The 13640-nt window shown below is 51.0% G+C and overlaps 1 protein-coding gene across 1 annotated transcript; it reads right to left on the bottom strand.

Moving 5' to 3' along the window:
* Nucleotides 1–2186: 2186 nt before the first annotated feature.
* LOC121334642 (galanin receptor type 1-like) lies at nucleotides 2187–3515 on the bottom strand. The gene has a single exon (XM_041401961.1). It carries the CDS (start codon nucleotides 3513–3515, stop codon nucleotides 2187–2189), a length of 1329 nt encoding a protein of 442 aa, XP_041257895.1.
* Nucleotides 3516–13640: the final 10125 nt, after the last annotated feature.

The raw sequence follows: 13640 nt of genomic DNA on the forward strand, positions 1-13640 counted from the left end.
TATTTTAAAATATGGATGTCTTGCATCTTTGACTGCATCACTTGATCCTGTCCGTTTTCAGAGCCAGGAAACCACAGGGAATGGAGCTCCATGGCCCCTTCATTGTAGCTTATTCAGGGCAGGATTAAATATACAGGTCAGGGCAATGTAGGGGTTACAATATTGTGTTACATTTGGTCTGCAGATGGAGAACATCTTTTTACACGCCTGGAATCAGTGGGCATTCAGAGTGAGCTTTTGATGCTCCTCAGTCTGCCACATTTTACCATCCCTAAAAATATGCCTTGAAAGAGAGAATAAAATCTCTACAGGCTTTTCTCCACAGCTACTAAAAGATCAGGCAGTAGGTACACTCCTATATCACCTGCAAAAATGCAGATGTCCTCATCTCTAGCACACATAAAAGCCATAAATCTGGGTAGTTGTAATGTCTTGTTCGTTCATATAAAGAGAACACAAATTGTGGATGGCACTGCCTGGAAAGGAGGAATCTTTCACTTTCCAGGCAGATCATTGTCAAAATTAAACGCTATGGAGCGATCATTACAAGGGTTAGGTTGAATGGCTATTTTCTTGTCTCTATTTTTTTTTTTTTTTTGCCTACAAAAGGCACCCTGGAAGGCAGCAGGATATTATATGAAATTTGGATTTCCTTAAACATCCTTCCCTTGTTCAGTAATAATAATAATAATAATAATAATAATAATAATAATAAAAAGCCCCCAGTCATCAGAACCCTGAGTTCCTTTAAATTCAAAATCCTCTCACAGGGACACTGCTGCGTTCAGTCTGGGCTTTGCTAAGGGACAAACCTGCTAAAGCCCCCAGTTATCAGAACCCTGAGTTCCTTTAATTTCAAAATCCTCTTGCAGGGATGCTGCTGCGTTCAGTCTGGGCTTTGCTAAGGGACAAACCTGCTGTGCCACGTGCTGGGGCACAGGTAGCTGGGCTCTTCTGGCACCAGAAGATGGTGCACATCCTCTCTCCCCTGGAACTGGGCAGGGAAGGGGTTCATCTCTGGTATCATTCCAGCCTTTTGGATCTTTGTTGTACATTTTTTGTCTCCTACCTGTTGCCTGATATGTTTTCTCTTAGACCTTGGGGAGAAAGGTCTCCTTTGTGCATACAGATCCAGTACTCAGAACAACAGAATGCTCAAGCTTTACTGGAGTCTTTCAATGCTAACAGAATAAAAGTATACAATTTATTTATCAAAGTCTCCTTTTAAGGAGAAGATGGACGAAACAGGTTTTAACCTACTTGTGATGCTCAGGAAAAGCAAGCACTTTGATTTGCTCCTTCCCAGACAAACAGCATTGCATTACTTGTTTCTGATTTTATTACCTATAAACCACTTTCTATTTTTATTTTCACATGCCATTGACTTTGTTTGGTACAGACACAGCTGAACAAGGCTGGTTTTTCAAGTGCAAATCATGTTAATAGATACCCAGTTCTTTCCACTCCACACACAGGAGCACTGATGTAAGAAAGAGAGCTGATGCCCAAAAAATATTTTCCTGTTTCATTTCCTAAATTACCTCTGAGGCCACATTATCCCTTCTGAATTCCCAAATGTGGAATGCTGACGGTTGCTTTAGTACTTCTGGCATGGTCTCTTCACATAAGAAGAATTTATTTGCGTGGAGGAGTGAAACAATACGAGCAGACAATGAAATCTCAAGTGGTAAAGTGTGTGAAATTCTCCATTTACTATTACTTTTTATGATGCTGTTTCCAGCTTTTCTTCACTGCTTGCAACTACAACTGATGGATTTGGAGCACAGAGTGCCTCTTATCACTGCTCTTCATCAGCAAGTGTGAGCAGCAGCAAGCAGTCAAATCGTTGCTGTATCCAAACAGCATCTCTGCATCCAGGGATGGAGCTGCAGGGAGAGATCACTCGTTGGGAACTTGATCTGCCTAATTATGTGACTGTTGACTGGGCAACAGGCTGCATATCCAGTTGTCCCCAGTAAAAATAATTTGTCTTAAAATTTCATCTGAGTTAAAATACATCACCTTTTTATCTCATTACCTGTTTCTTTCCCTGTCACAGCATTTTTGAAATGGTATCAAGAGTTATTAGAAGAAAGCTCTTTTCCATCATTAAAATACTGGGTTCAGAAAGATCTCTAGAGTCCTTAAATGCAGATGAGGGTATGAATGGCACTTCCTGAGCAGAATTACAAGGAAGTGTTCTCACTGGAGACAGTATTCAGAGGTGGATGCTGGCAGGAGTTCAAGTGTCCACACTTGTTCTTATGGCCATGACTTCCCTGACATCTCCTGTCCATGGAGGGGGTGGTGGAGGGTCCTTTCCTTGCAGGCTCCACTGAACTCCGGTAAGAGAGCAGCTCTGGGACTGAGGAATGAGTTGTCCCTTCAGAGAGAGAGAAGTTAAAGAGAGAGACCATCCTTTGGTGGTATTTGCTCTTCATTTCCTTGGCTGATCTGTAGAGGTTCCCAACGAAGCAATAGCATATTGGGTTGAGGCTGGAATTGGTGAGGCCAAGCCACTGGGCAAAAGGTCTGAGCTGCAGGATCCAAGGAGAAGGAGTCACATCCTGCAAGGATTTGGGGATGTTGAAATCAATCCAGATGTCCATCAGGTAAACGGGCAGCCAAGAGACGGCGAACAGCAGGACCAGGGCCACCACCATCTGTGCCACCTTCCTGCGGATCTTCAGCCTGGAGGCCGGCAAGGATCGGTTCAGGGCAGAGCTCTCCTTCAGCTGGCTGCTGCGGCTCCACAGCCGGCGCACCGTGAGGAAGCAGATGACCATGTTGAACAGGACGGGCAGGCAGTACAGGGCACAGAAGAGTAGAAAGTTGTAGGCTTGCTTGAGCCTCTCCTGAGGCCAGATCTCCCTGCAGATGGAAAACACCAGGGGCAAGCCCTCCACCACCCCGATCTCATCCCGTTTGTTCATGAAGATGAGGGGCATGCATATCCCTGAGGACAACACCCACACCACCAGGATGGTGCTGAGGATCCTCTTCTGGGTGAAGAAGGAGCGGGCGTTGAGCGGGTTGTGCACGCTGTAGTACCGGTTCACGCTGATGACGGTCAGGCTGAGCACGCTGGCAGAGACAGAAACAGCCTGGATGAAGGGCACTGCCCGGCAGAGGAAGTCCCCGTACACCCAGGCTTTGTAGATGAGGTTGCCCACGGTGATGGGCATGCAGATGCACACCACCATGAGGTCACACACGGCCAGGTTGATGAGGAGGCTGCGGGTGGCACTCAGGCTGGACACCCGACTGCGGCGCTTGCGGGTCAGCACCCTGATGGACATGATGTTGCCCACGAAGCCCACCACAAAGGACAGCAAGTACATCACCGTGAGGCTGATGGTGACAGGCTCCTTTGCAAAGAGGAAGAGCATCTTCTCCAGCTCTTCCCACCCCAGCTCCTGGCTGCCATTCCAGAGCCCGCCTTGGGTCTGGTTCTCCTCCTGCCAGAGCTGCAGAGGGTCAGGGGGGGCCCCGGGTTCTGGGGGGGACGAATCCATGGCTGAGTCCCCCCCGGGCAACCTGTGCTAACGGGGCAGAGCCTTCTGCGCTGCTTCCAGTGCTCCGGACATGACGAGCTGGGATCAGCCCTGCCTGCAAAAAAAAAGAGGGTGTGGAGAAAGGGGATCAGCGGGGGCTCGGGGCAGCGATCGCCCTTCAAGGGGAGCTTATTATCCGCAACTTAGTTGAGAAGCGGCCGTAGCGCGGGGCGGCCGGGCTGGGCAGCGCGGCACCGGCACCGGCACCGGTCCGGCAGCAGCGGCGGGACCGACGGGAGCCCCTGCCCGGCCGCGGAGAGACGGCGCCTCCGCTGGGAGGAAGGGAAAGGAGCCCCGGGCCCCCCGCAGCCCGAAGAGCATCCCCGGCCTCGGTCCGCAGCCACTCCCCCCGCTCCCTCTGTCCCTCACTCCCTCCTTCCCGGAAAGTTGCGTGTCCCTCGGCCGCGCTGCCGGACCCCTGCCCCGGGCAGCCCCCAGGGCCCCGTCCCCCCCCGGTCCCCTCCCGGTCCCCTCCCGGTTCCCCCCGGTTCCCCGTCTCTCCCGCGGTCCCGCGGCGCGGCCGCACTCACCGGCCGGAGGGCGGGCAGCGCCGGCCGGGCTCCTCCCGCCGGCAGCTCTGCCGTGGATGTGCGCGTGTGTCCGTGTGTCCCCGTGTCCGTGTGTCCGTGCGTGTGCGCGGCGGCAGCGCCCGACCCGCTGCCACCCGCGCGTGCTCGCACCCACGCACCCACCGCACCGCCAGCCCGGCGCACGCCGCGCGGCGCGCACACGCGGCACACCCCGCACAGAGCCCCGCACACCGCGCACACCCCGCACAGAGCCCCGCACAGCCCGCACACCCCGCACAGAGCCCCGCACAGCCCGCACACCCCGCACAGAGCCCCGCACAGCCCGCACACCCCGCACAGAGCCCCGCACAGCCCGCACACCCCGCACAGAGCCCCGCACAGCCCGCACACCCCGCACAGAGCCCCGCACACCGCGCACACCCCGCACAGAGCCCCGCGCACAGCTCCGCACACACTGCACACAGCCCCGCACACAGCCCCGTACACTTTATTTAGCTTCCACTTCAAAGCTGTTCTGTAAGAAGCAAACCAATGTGAAAAGGGTACAGCATTTCTTTTAGCTGGAGATTCAGACCGCACATAGCTCCGCACACAGATCCGCACACTGCTCCGCACACAGCTCCGCACACCCTGCACGCCCCGCACTCGCACAAAGCCACACACCGAGTCCTGTTCTGCGACCCCCGCGCACGCACGCACACAGGCGGACCCCGACAGACCCTACACACATCCCTCAGCCCGTCTGTAGAGCCGCACACTCTGCACACTCCCTTTGCACGCACCTTCCTACAGGTGAGCATCCACCGCCCCGCTCCCTCCTCACCCCCAACCCCGCACCCACGCCCGCACCTCTGCGGGGCCCCACAAACCCTTCCTGTGCACCCCTCTCTGCACACGCAGGTGCGGCTCAACCCCGCAGCCCCTTGGCAGCCCAAGAACACACACCCACACCTACACTCACACACCTACACACCTACACTCACACACCCACACCCCCACACGTACACTCACACACCCACATCCACACACGCACCGCACTCCCCCCGCAAAGCAGCCCCCGTCCCTCCGCCGGCAGCGCTGGCCGGGCCCGGCCCGGGATAAGCCAAGCTGGAAGGAGCCGAGCCGAGCCCCTGCCCGGGCCGGCCCGGGATAGTTTAAGCCAAGCCGAGCCGTGCCAGCCGCCCTGCCCGCCCGGAGCCCAGAGCCCGGCCGGCCGTGGTGCTGAAGGGACAGCTCCGGCCGGGCCGGGCCGGGCAGGGAGCGGGCAGGGAGCGGGGGGACACTCGGGGACTGCTCCTGATGGTCGCCTCCTCCTCCTCTCCTGGGCTCGCTGGGTTCTGCTGTGGCAGGGCGAGGAGGATCCTGCTTCACTTCTACTCTAACATCCCCAGCCATGCTGAGTTTCTGGCGGATCCCGGCACGCCAAGGGTTAAAAACACCACAGGTGTGATGGGAACTCACCCGAACGAGGAGCGCTGCACAAAGAAACCCAACTTCTGGTGTTTTCTGATGAATTGAGGGAATAGGGAAGAGGAACATTTATGGGAAAATTGTCTTGAAAAGTTGAAGCGGTTGTTTGGGGAGCAAGGTTGGTTTGTAAAATGGAACTTTTGACTGGAGGTGCTCAGAGGACACCAGTGTATCACAGGGGACAATGTTTGATGAGAGGAATTCATGGCTCTGCCTGAAATGTTTAGTTTTTATTCTCTTTCTTTGCCTTCTCTGAGGGAGAGCACAGTAACAAGTAGAGCCCAGTGGAGGCTGTTCATTACTGAACGGTGAATGCCCTTGATTTCACTGGGAAATTCCCCATCCCTTTTATTCTATGCATGTGAAAGAATAAAAGTAAATATTTTTGGTCAGCCTTACGTGAAATGAAAGAAAGATCAGTGGTGGAACTACACTGGGGGGGGGGGTGGCAGGCGGATGTGACCAGCCTGCAAACCTCTCCTGTGTGAGAATGCATTTGCTCTAAGTGTGCAACTCCTCATTCTCCTGCAGTTTTCTGTCTGTGTATTTATAGGTCTTCAGAGACAAACAGCTTCCACAAATTAATTGCAGAGTGCCTGGAGCACCAGGTACACATTATTCCACACAGAGAAAAGCATGGATACTCCCATGGATACCTAAAATGTGCTGCAGTTTCACAGCTGTTCCATAAGCAAATAGATCTGTTGCAATGAGGCAACTACAGAGATCAGTCTTGGAGGTGGCAATTGGAAATCTCCATGCACCCGAGCCCTTGGCAGCCTCTGACTTCCTCCCTACAGCACACCTGCCATTACACATGGAAAACACAGGATGGAAGTGTTTAAGTCAACCATTTCAGTAGGGTATTAACAGAACACAAGAAAGGAGAGTGCAGAAATGTGCCAGGGCTTGTTTTGTCCAGGTAGTTGCCTTCCAAGTGTTCAAGATAATAAATACATTTAACTTATTTTTTTTCTCCTTGGTGCACTTTATTTGTAACTCACATGATTTACTGCAGAGGGACCTTTAGGACTTCAAGACTAAATTACCAAGTTAATCAATGGTTCAATATAATTAGAATGAATCTGCTTTTGCATCCATTGACACAACTCACAAGTGCCAACTCATCTCTAGCAGCAAATGATGAATCCATACACTGTGTGCAGCTGACAGAGAGCACAGGGCGTTGATTATAACAAGTCCATTGATTCTAAGAAGTTCAAAGTCACCAGATAAGTCAAGATGGGGAATCTCCAATGAAAAGAAATGCTGTACCCTTTTCACTTTGGTTTGCCTCCTACAGAACAGCTTTGAAGTGGAAGCTAAATAAAGTACACCAGAGACAGGAGCCATCCTTCAGCAGCAAGGGCAATGGGCTGGGCTGTGATCATACAGCAAAGCACATCAGAAATAACCCACTGGTCTCACTGGAGTTACAGCTGTGAACAACTGACCTGAGAGGAGTGAGTCAGCCACTTTGGGGCTTCGCCAGAATCTCAAAAAACCTCACATTTCCCATGCCAGCTACAAGTGCCCAAACCTGCCCTGCCCACTGCGCATCAGAGTCCCAGGCCAGGGTAAATTTAGCTTTGCTGCCTCAGCACAACCTCCCTGCTCCCAATGCAGCAGGAGCTGGGTATCACACAGAGCTGCAGTGATGCTCTGCCTGTCCCAACAATGGGTGTAAATTCAGGAAACCCTGAGGATTCTCCAGCTTGGGCTGGACCTTGAGAGTGTGAAGCTAGAGCAAACCCCCTGGTTGTGCATCTACTTGCAGTAGCTCGTGTGCTCTCCCCACTTTAATGTTTCTCCTTCCTGCCCAGACTCCCTGCCAGGATTTGGGGGATACACAGCCCTGTGTGGTCCCCAGTGCATCTGCATCCCTGACCTCTGTGTGATGGCTGGCACCCGACCAAAGGGCACTTGGCTCTCTTGGCTTTCTCCCAATGCCCATCCCGACATGCCTGATGTGTCTCAGCTGGCACAGTTTGAGGTGAAGGCCTGTTGTGAGGATATTGCTGCTCTCCCCTCCTGTTCCTGCCCAGCAGGTAAGTGAGATGAGGTTTGCCCCCTTCACAGAGGTGAAACAGAATTAGGGCTTGTCTCAGTCCAGCAGGGCTGGATTGGTGCTACTGGGACAGATTGTCAGTGGTGCTGCTTGTGTGAGGTGAGCTAGGAGCACATTCCAGGGTGTTGGGGTGAGCACTGGCACTGCTGAAATTGTTTCCCACCTGACTTTGCTGTTTAGATTGCCCTTGGAAAGCACTGGACAAACCCCACCTCCATTGCCACTTGCCCCTTCTGCCTCCCACACTTTTTGACTGATGGCATGGACACAGGAGGAGCTGGGGCTAAGGGAGACTCCCCCACATCCTCCTCACGTCTGCCCCAGTGCTGTGCCCACCCCTTCCCCCTCCCAGGACCCTGCTGGGAAGCTGTGAGCATTTCTAACACTGAGTAACGCAGAAACCTGACTCTCTTGCCATCAGGAGAGAGTGACAACATCACCGTTAACTCACATTGGATTTAAAAAAAAATCTACACTTCTCTGGGACATTTTCTTATAAATCTCTAAGCCAGCAACAAAACTCCCCAAGTCCTCTGTGCCAGCGGCGCGGGGAGCTCTGAGCTGGCTTTGTCGCTCCCTCTGCTGGTGACTGCCCCGGCCCCTGCCAGCGCTGCTCCGGCACCGCCGTTTTGGGGACAGCAAAAAACCAGCTATTTCTGAGCTATTTCTGGCCCCGGGGTCCAGGTCCTCATCACAATTCCCGTGTGAGATTCGCGGATGTCAGCGCTTTGATGCTGCTGTGAATCCAGGAGATGATAAGAGGCCAACGCTGCTCACAATCAAAGGCAATACAAAGGAGATGCCAAGTGCACTTCAGATTCTTTGAAAATAAAATAGCGAAGCAAATAAAAAAACATCTGGGAATTGATGTTTGTTGTTTGTAATTACTTCCATGAGAGAGAAAATCTTTGTTCTCCCACTAGTCTTCCCCCAATCAAAGAATGAAACATTTAAACTATCTCCAGTCTCCTTTGGAGGATTTTAAATGGAGAATGTGTGCATTTTTATGTCTGAGAATATTCACTGGTCTGTTTTCATAAACAGATATGTGCCAAATTCCATATCTTCTATCCTTTTTATTGGATGCCTTTTAGATTGAGTGCTCCGGAAATGTAGTGGCTGAAAGAAAAAGATAATTTTGCAAAGAAGAATTTGTCTAATACCATGTTCACCGGCTCGAGAACAATGAAACACCATTTTGGCATTAGAGTGATTGAAATTTCTGTCTTTCAGATGTCTTTGCTTGTGGTTTTTGCAGAAGTTCAGGCAAGTAGCAGGCTGGGAATGCAGGGCTAAACATGCTCCTGAAGAGCCCCTGTTTAAACCCAGGGTCACACCAAGTGAGCTTGACCCTCTCTCATTAAATGGAGGATCCTGAATGGATGTGCAATGAGTAACAAAGTGAGTGTTTTAAGGAGAAATCAGTGCTGTGGATCCCTGAATCACTGCACACATTTACAGAGAATATTTTGAAGTGATAATGAGCATCTGGTGAAGCCTTTGAGAAGTTCAGAGTGCCAGGACTTGGCAGAGGAGGCAGCTGACACCCAAAGCACCCCTCTAACACTGCCTGCATTCATGCAGCCCTTCTCTCTCTGGAGCTGGACTTAGGATCCTCTGAGGCAATAGTGGGATTTCCTCCATGCCCACATTTTGCGTGGTGCTCTCACCCTCCTGCTCGGTACAGGCACCACAAACCCTGGGGAGAAATATTCCGAGCCAGACTGAAAGCAAAGCCCAGAATGAGCAGATTTGGTGACTAAAGGAATCTGGTGGTCTGAGCAGGTTTGTGGGGGGTCCATTTCGCCCTGTTATGACTCCAAGCAGTTTTTCATTGGTGCTACCAAGGAGTGGTACTGCCAGGTGAGACAGCATTGTGAGCAGGGGCTGGTAAATCCTCCCTCCCTCCTTCTACCTGCTCCACATTTGAATATCAATACATCTTCCTTGGTGCTCTACACCCAGGTGCAACAGGCTAATAAATGGCTTTTCAGATGATAAATCTTCCTGGGTTTCATCAGCTGATTGCCATCTGGGGGAAGTCTGACAAAGGCTTTAAATTTGCCACTGTTTTGCCTTCTCCCAGCTGCAGAGGCTTGCAGAGGAAAAAAAGCAGGGAGGCAGGAAGGAAAGGCTCTGCAGAAAAAAACACTCTCAGGGACCAGATCTGCTAGTAACAGAGAGGAGATAAAGATTTTAGAGAATACAATAGGAGGGAGTTTGTCTTTCTGAGTGAAATAACTTACTCTTAGCCTAGGTGATACTTTGCCTAGCTGTCACAAAGCAGATGCCGCAGGGATCAGGTTGCAATAAGAATTAGAACTTGAGCACATTTGCAACAAGGGCTTAGTGATCAGTCAAGTGTTATGTGTTTAAAAACCAGCTTTCCTATGTTTTATATTTGCAATCAGGAAATTCTCAGGATTTGTGGTCTCTGGAATCAAGAGAGGATTAGCTGGGAAGCAGGGAGAGGCGTGATTTTAGTTCTGAATGTTCTCCAATATTTTGACAGTATAAGATAATCTGTGAGCTGTTATTTATTTTCAGCAGCCTTTTAGAAGGAAACCCCACAACTAAAGAAAATCAGGCAGGCAGAGGCTTCGTGGGGCTGTTAGACCCTTGTCAGGATCAGTTGCAAACTTTTTTCTCCCTAATGCCTCACCTCTCTCTGTGCAGTGACTCATGTGGAAAGGCTCAGGCAATTTACTGGAAGTGCAATCAGTGCCCTCTCATCACCAGTGACTGGTCTGTCCTTCTGCTTCCAGTGTGTGTTCACAGCTCAGAGGAACTTCAGGAAATGAAAGCTGACAATAGCTGCAGCTCGCCGCAGAGGCGGAGGAGGTGACAAGGTGAAATAGCTGCATCTCAGTTTTACTCCCAATTTTTGAAACCAGAAAGGTTTTAATGCCATAGATCAAACAGCAGCTGCTAAGCCTTTGGAAAAGGGATGTATCACAGAAAGGGAGGAAAATGAAGGGTTTGTTGGTGGTTCTTTCATCATTTCTAGCATAAAACAAGCTAGAAAAAATGCTGGTTAGTGTGGGAGAGCAGAGTGATGTGTCTGTGTGCAGGTGGATGGAAACTCCTTGGGCTGGTGAGCTCTCAGCAGCCTGGGCCTCACTGAGACAAGGGCCTGGCTCAGCTGTGACACTTGGAGGGACTCATCATGGGGCCTGTTGGCTCATCAAGGCTTGGGGCAACACCTGATAGATGATGAAAAGTTCCAGCCCAACCTAGCCTTAGCTCCAGCGTCAGGGCCAGAGCTGCAGGGTGAGAGCACCAGGCTGGAGACAAAACATCTGGTTCCCTCCTTCCTTTCTGCTCTCATTTCCTGCAAGTGCCTTGGTTTCCTCCTGCACAAGGGTGTTATGATAGTTCTTTTTATACTTGGATCTTTATAAGTGCTTTTTAAGACCCCCAAAAGTATTGAAATAACGGGATGGTGCAGAGAAAACATCCAGATCTCCACAGGCTGTTGTGCTCTGCTAAAACCAGACATTTGGGTACTGATGTCCATATTGCTTGAAGAAATAACATGATAAATTGCATCTGGCTTTGGCAAGAGGGTCTTGGACACACTGTGGGACTGGAGGGCCAGCAAATCTGAGCATCAGACTAATTTCTGTCACTCTTTCCTCAGGCAGTATTGATGCACAATAACTCAGCTGCCAAATAAAGTGATACCATCAGCTTCCCATTCTTCAACTTCTAGACCAGAGCCTTTCTTTCAGAAAATAATCCTTCTCCAGCCTTTCATGTCTGGAGCTGGTTCCTGCCACCATGCATACAAAATCAGGACTGGGAGGTGTGCTTTTCTGTCTGAGCTGGCTCTGGATGGAGATGCTGAGTTAAAATGGCTTTACAAACCTCTCTTTAATTGCAGTGAAAGAAACACTGCTCTGCTTTCCTGCAGAGACTCTTCTAGCTGCATTCTGGGGCTGCCTGTAGCCTGAGTAATTGCCCTTCCCCACCAGAACTCAGAGTTACTACTCCTTTCCTCTTGTTTTATTTTCCTCACCCTCTTCAGAAAAAGGCTGACCATTTTCCCTCCATGATCCTCAGTCCTGCCAGCAAACACCTGTGGCTGCTGAGCATTTAAGGAGTTGGACAGGCCACAAGGGCTGAAAAAGCAACCTCTTAGACAGGGACTCAGAGGTGCAATGCAGAAAGTCACTGCTGATAAGGTCTGCACTTCCAGCAGGTATTTCTGTGCTGGGAAAAGAGCCCTTGGGGGATGGGGGAAATTAGAGATGCCATAGACAAGGGGCCAGGGTCACTGAGCAGTGCCACAACACAGCTGCTTACTGTGAGTGGAGAGAAGACCTGTGCTGCAGCCCAGCTGTTTCCATCAGATGTTCGGGGGGGAGGCATCAAAATGGGAGGAGAAAGGGAATTTTTAATTAAATGGTTAAGAACTGCTCTCCTCCTGCCTTTCTTCACCAGAGCTGCCTTCTAGCACTGAAGAAATACCTAAACACCCAACATCAAATTTGGTATGTTGGGGGGTTTTTGTGCAGCCATGGGAAAGAAAGAAAACAGGGGTTGAAAGAAAAGGTACCAAGTTGCAAAGTGAGTATCGGGCAGAAGCAGCCCGATACTCACTTTGCAAGGAAGAAAGTGTGACTTTCTTCTTTTTTAGAACTTTCCTGAAAGTTTTTGTCACTGCATTGGCAACAAGTCCTTGCCCTTTCCCCCCCAGTTTCGTGCCTCCAGGCAGGACTCAGGCTGATATTAATTGTCGCTTGCTGAGGCTGGCAGGCGGTGTCAGTCAGCCAGCCCCGTGTCCCCAGGCTGTGCTGTGCTCGTGAGAGGTGGCTGAGGCTGATGAGGGAGCTGCTTGCTCACCAGCCTGTGAGGGAATTGCTGGGGTGTGTGGTGACTGCCAGTGCTGTCAGGGACACCGAGGAGCAGCTCTGGTCACGCATCAGCAGATGCTCCACAGGAGATCTGTGAAACTGCCAGAGGAGCCCTTGGCCCTTGGAGCTCTGGCACAGCTCAAGCACGAACAATTATGAGCTTGACTTTCCCCTGGTTGATCTGGGGATGAAGCAGAGTGTTTCTGAGCTCTGCAGATCCAGTCTGAGGAGAGAACTGGTGGGAAAGGGAGAGCCCACATGGGAGGTCATCACTTCTGTCAGTTTTGCCTCCTGAGACACATCTCTCTTTCCCAGGTATCCCTTCCTGGATTGTGCAAAGCAGCAACTGCTGCTTTATCTGCAGATCCTGACTAGGACAGTCCCTACCCCATCCCACAGCAATGTTCTCTCTGGAACATTCCAGCTGGCTCCTCTGCAGAACTTGGCCACAGCAAAAATGCAGATCTTGATCTTGAGGCTGGGCAGTGAAATTCTGGTGGGATCCTCCAGTGCTGCAGCCCCTTCCCCTTCAAATTACCCTGGGCAGGAGCTTGTCTTTATCAGTTCTCCCCCCAGGTCATGAACAGGGAGACTGATAGAATGTGGAAAAGGATTAATTTGTTCCCTTTGATCCCCTCAGCACATGCCCATGATGCCTCCCTGGTGTGCCAGGCCTGCTCCAGAGACTTTCATCGACCATTGTAATTGCAGGGCTTAATTTTTTTCTGCAGTTTTTCCTCATGGGACAGATGAGGGCCACAGACTTGGAGGACATCTCATTCCCCATAAAATTCTGCAAAACATCTATAAACAGCCAGCCCTGAAGTTTTGCTTCCAGCAGGGCTATGCAGATTCCCAGACCTCTCTTGCTCTTCTGCCCCCTTCACCCTTGGCTGTGTTTTGGCTGGAGGAGGCAGCAGATAAAGCCCTGAAGGCAGCAGCAGAGCTGGGGATGTGTCAGGAGAGATGGGGCTCTCCCTGTGCAGATGGCAATGGAGTGAGATCAGCTGCTGGCAGGAGCTGGGGGGGATGTGTCCAGGAGTCAGGGCATAATCTCTGTCTCTGCCTGATTTTTGTGGCATCTCTTTATTTATTTGTACTTGAAATGTTTTTGCCGTGTTTGTCTGTGGTGCTTTGTGCTCGTTTCTGGGGAACAATGAAA

The sequence above is a fragment of the Onychostruthus taczanowskii genome, unplaced genomic scaffold (genome assembly GCF_017590055.1).
Source record: "Onychostruthus taczanowskii isolate IOZ18803 unplaced genomic scaffold, ASM1759005v1 scaffold19, whole genome shotgun sequence".
NCBI classification, from domain to species: domain Eukaryota; kingdom Metazoa; phylum Chordata; class Aves; order Passeriformes; family Passeridae; genus Onychostruthus; species Onychostruthus taczanowskii.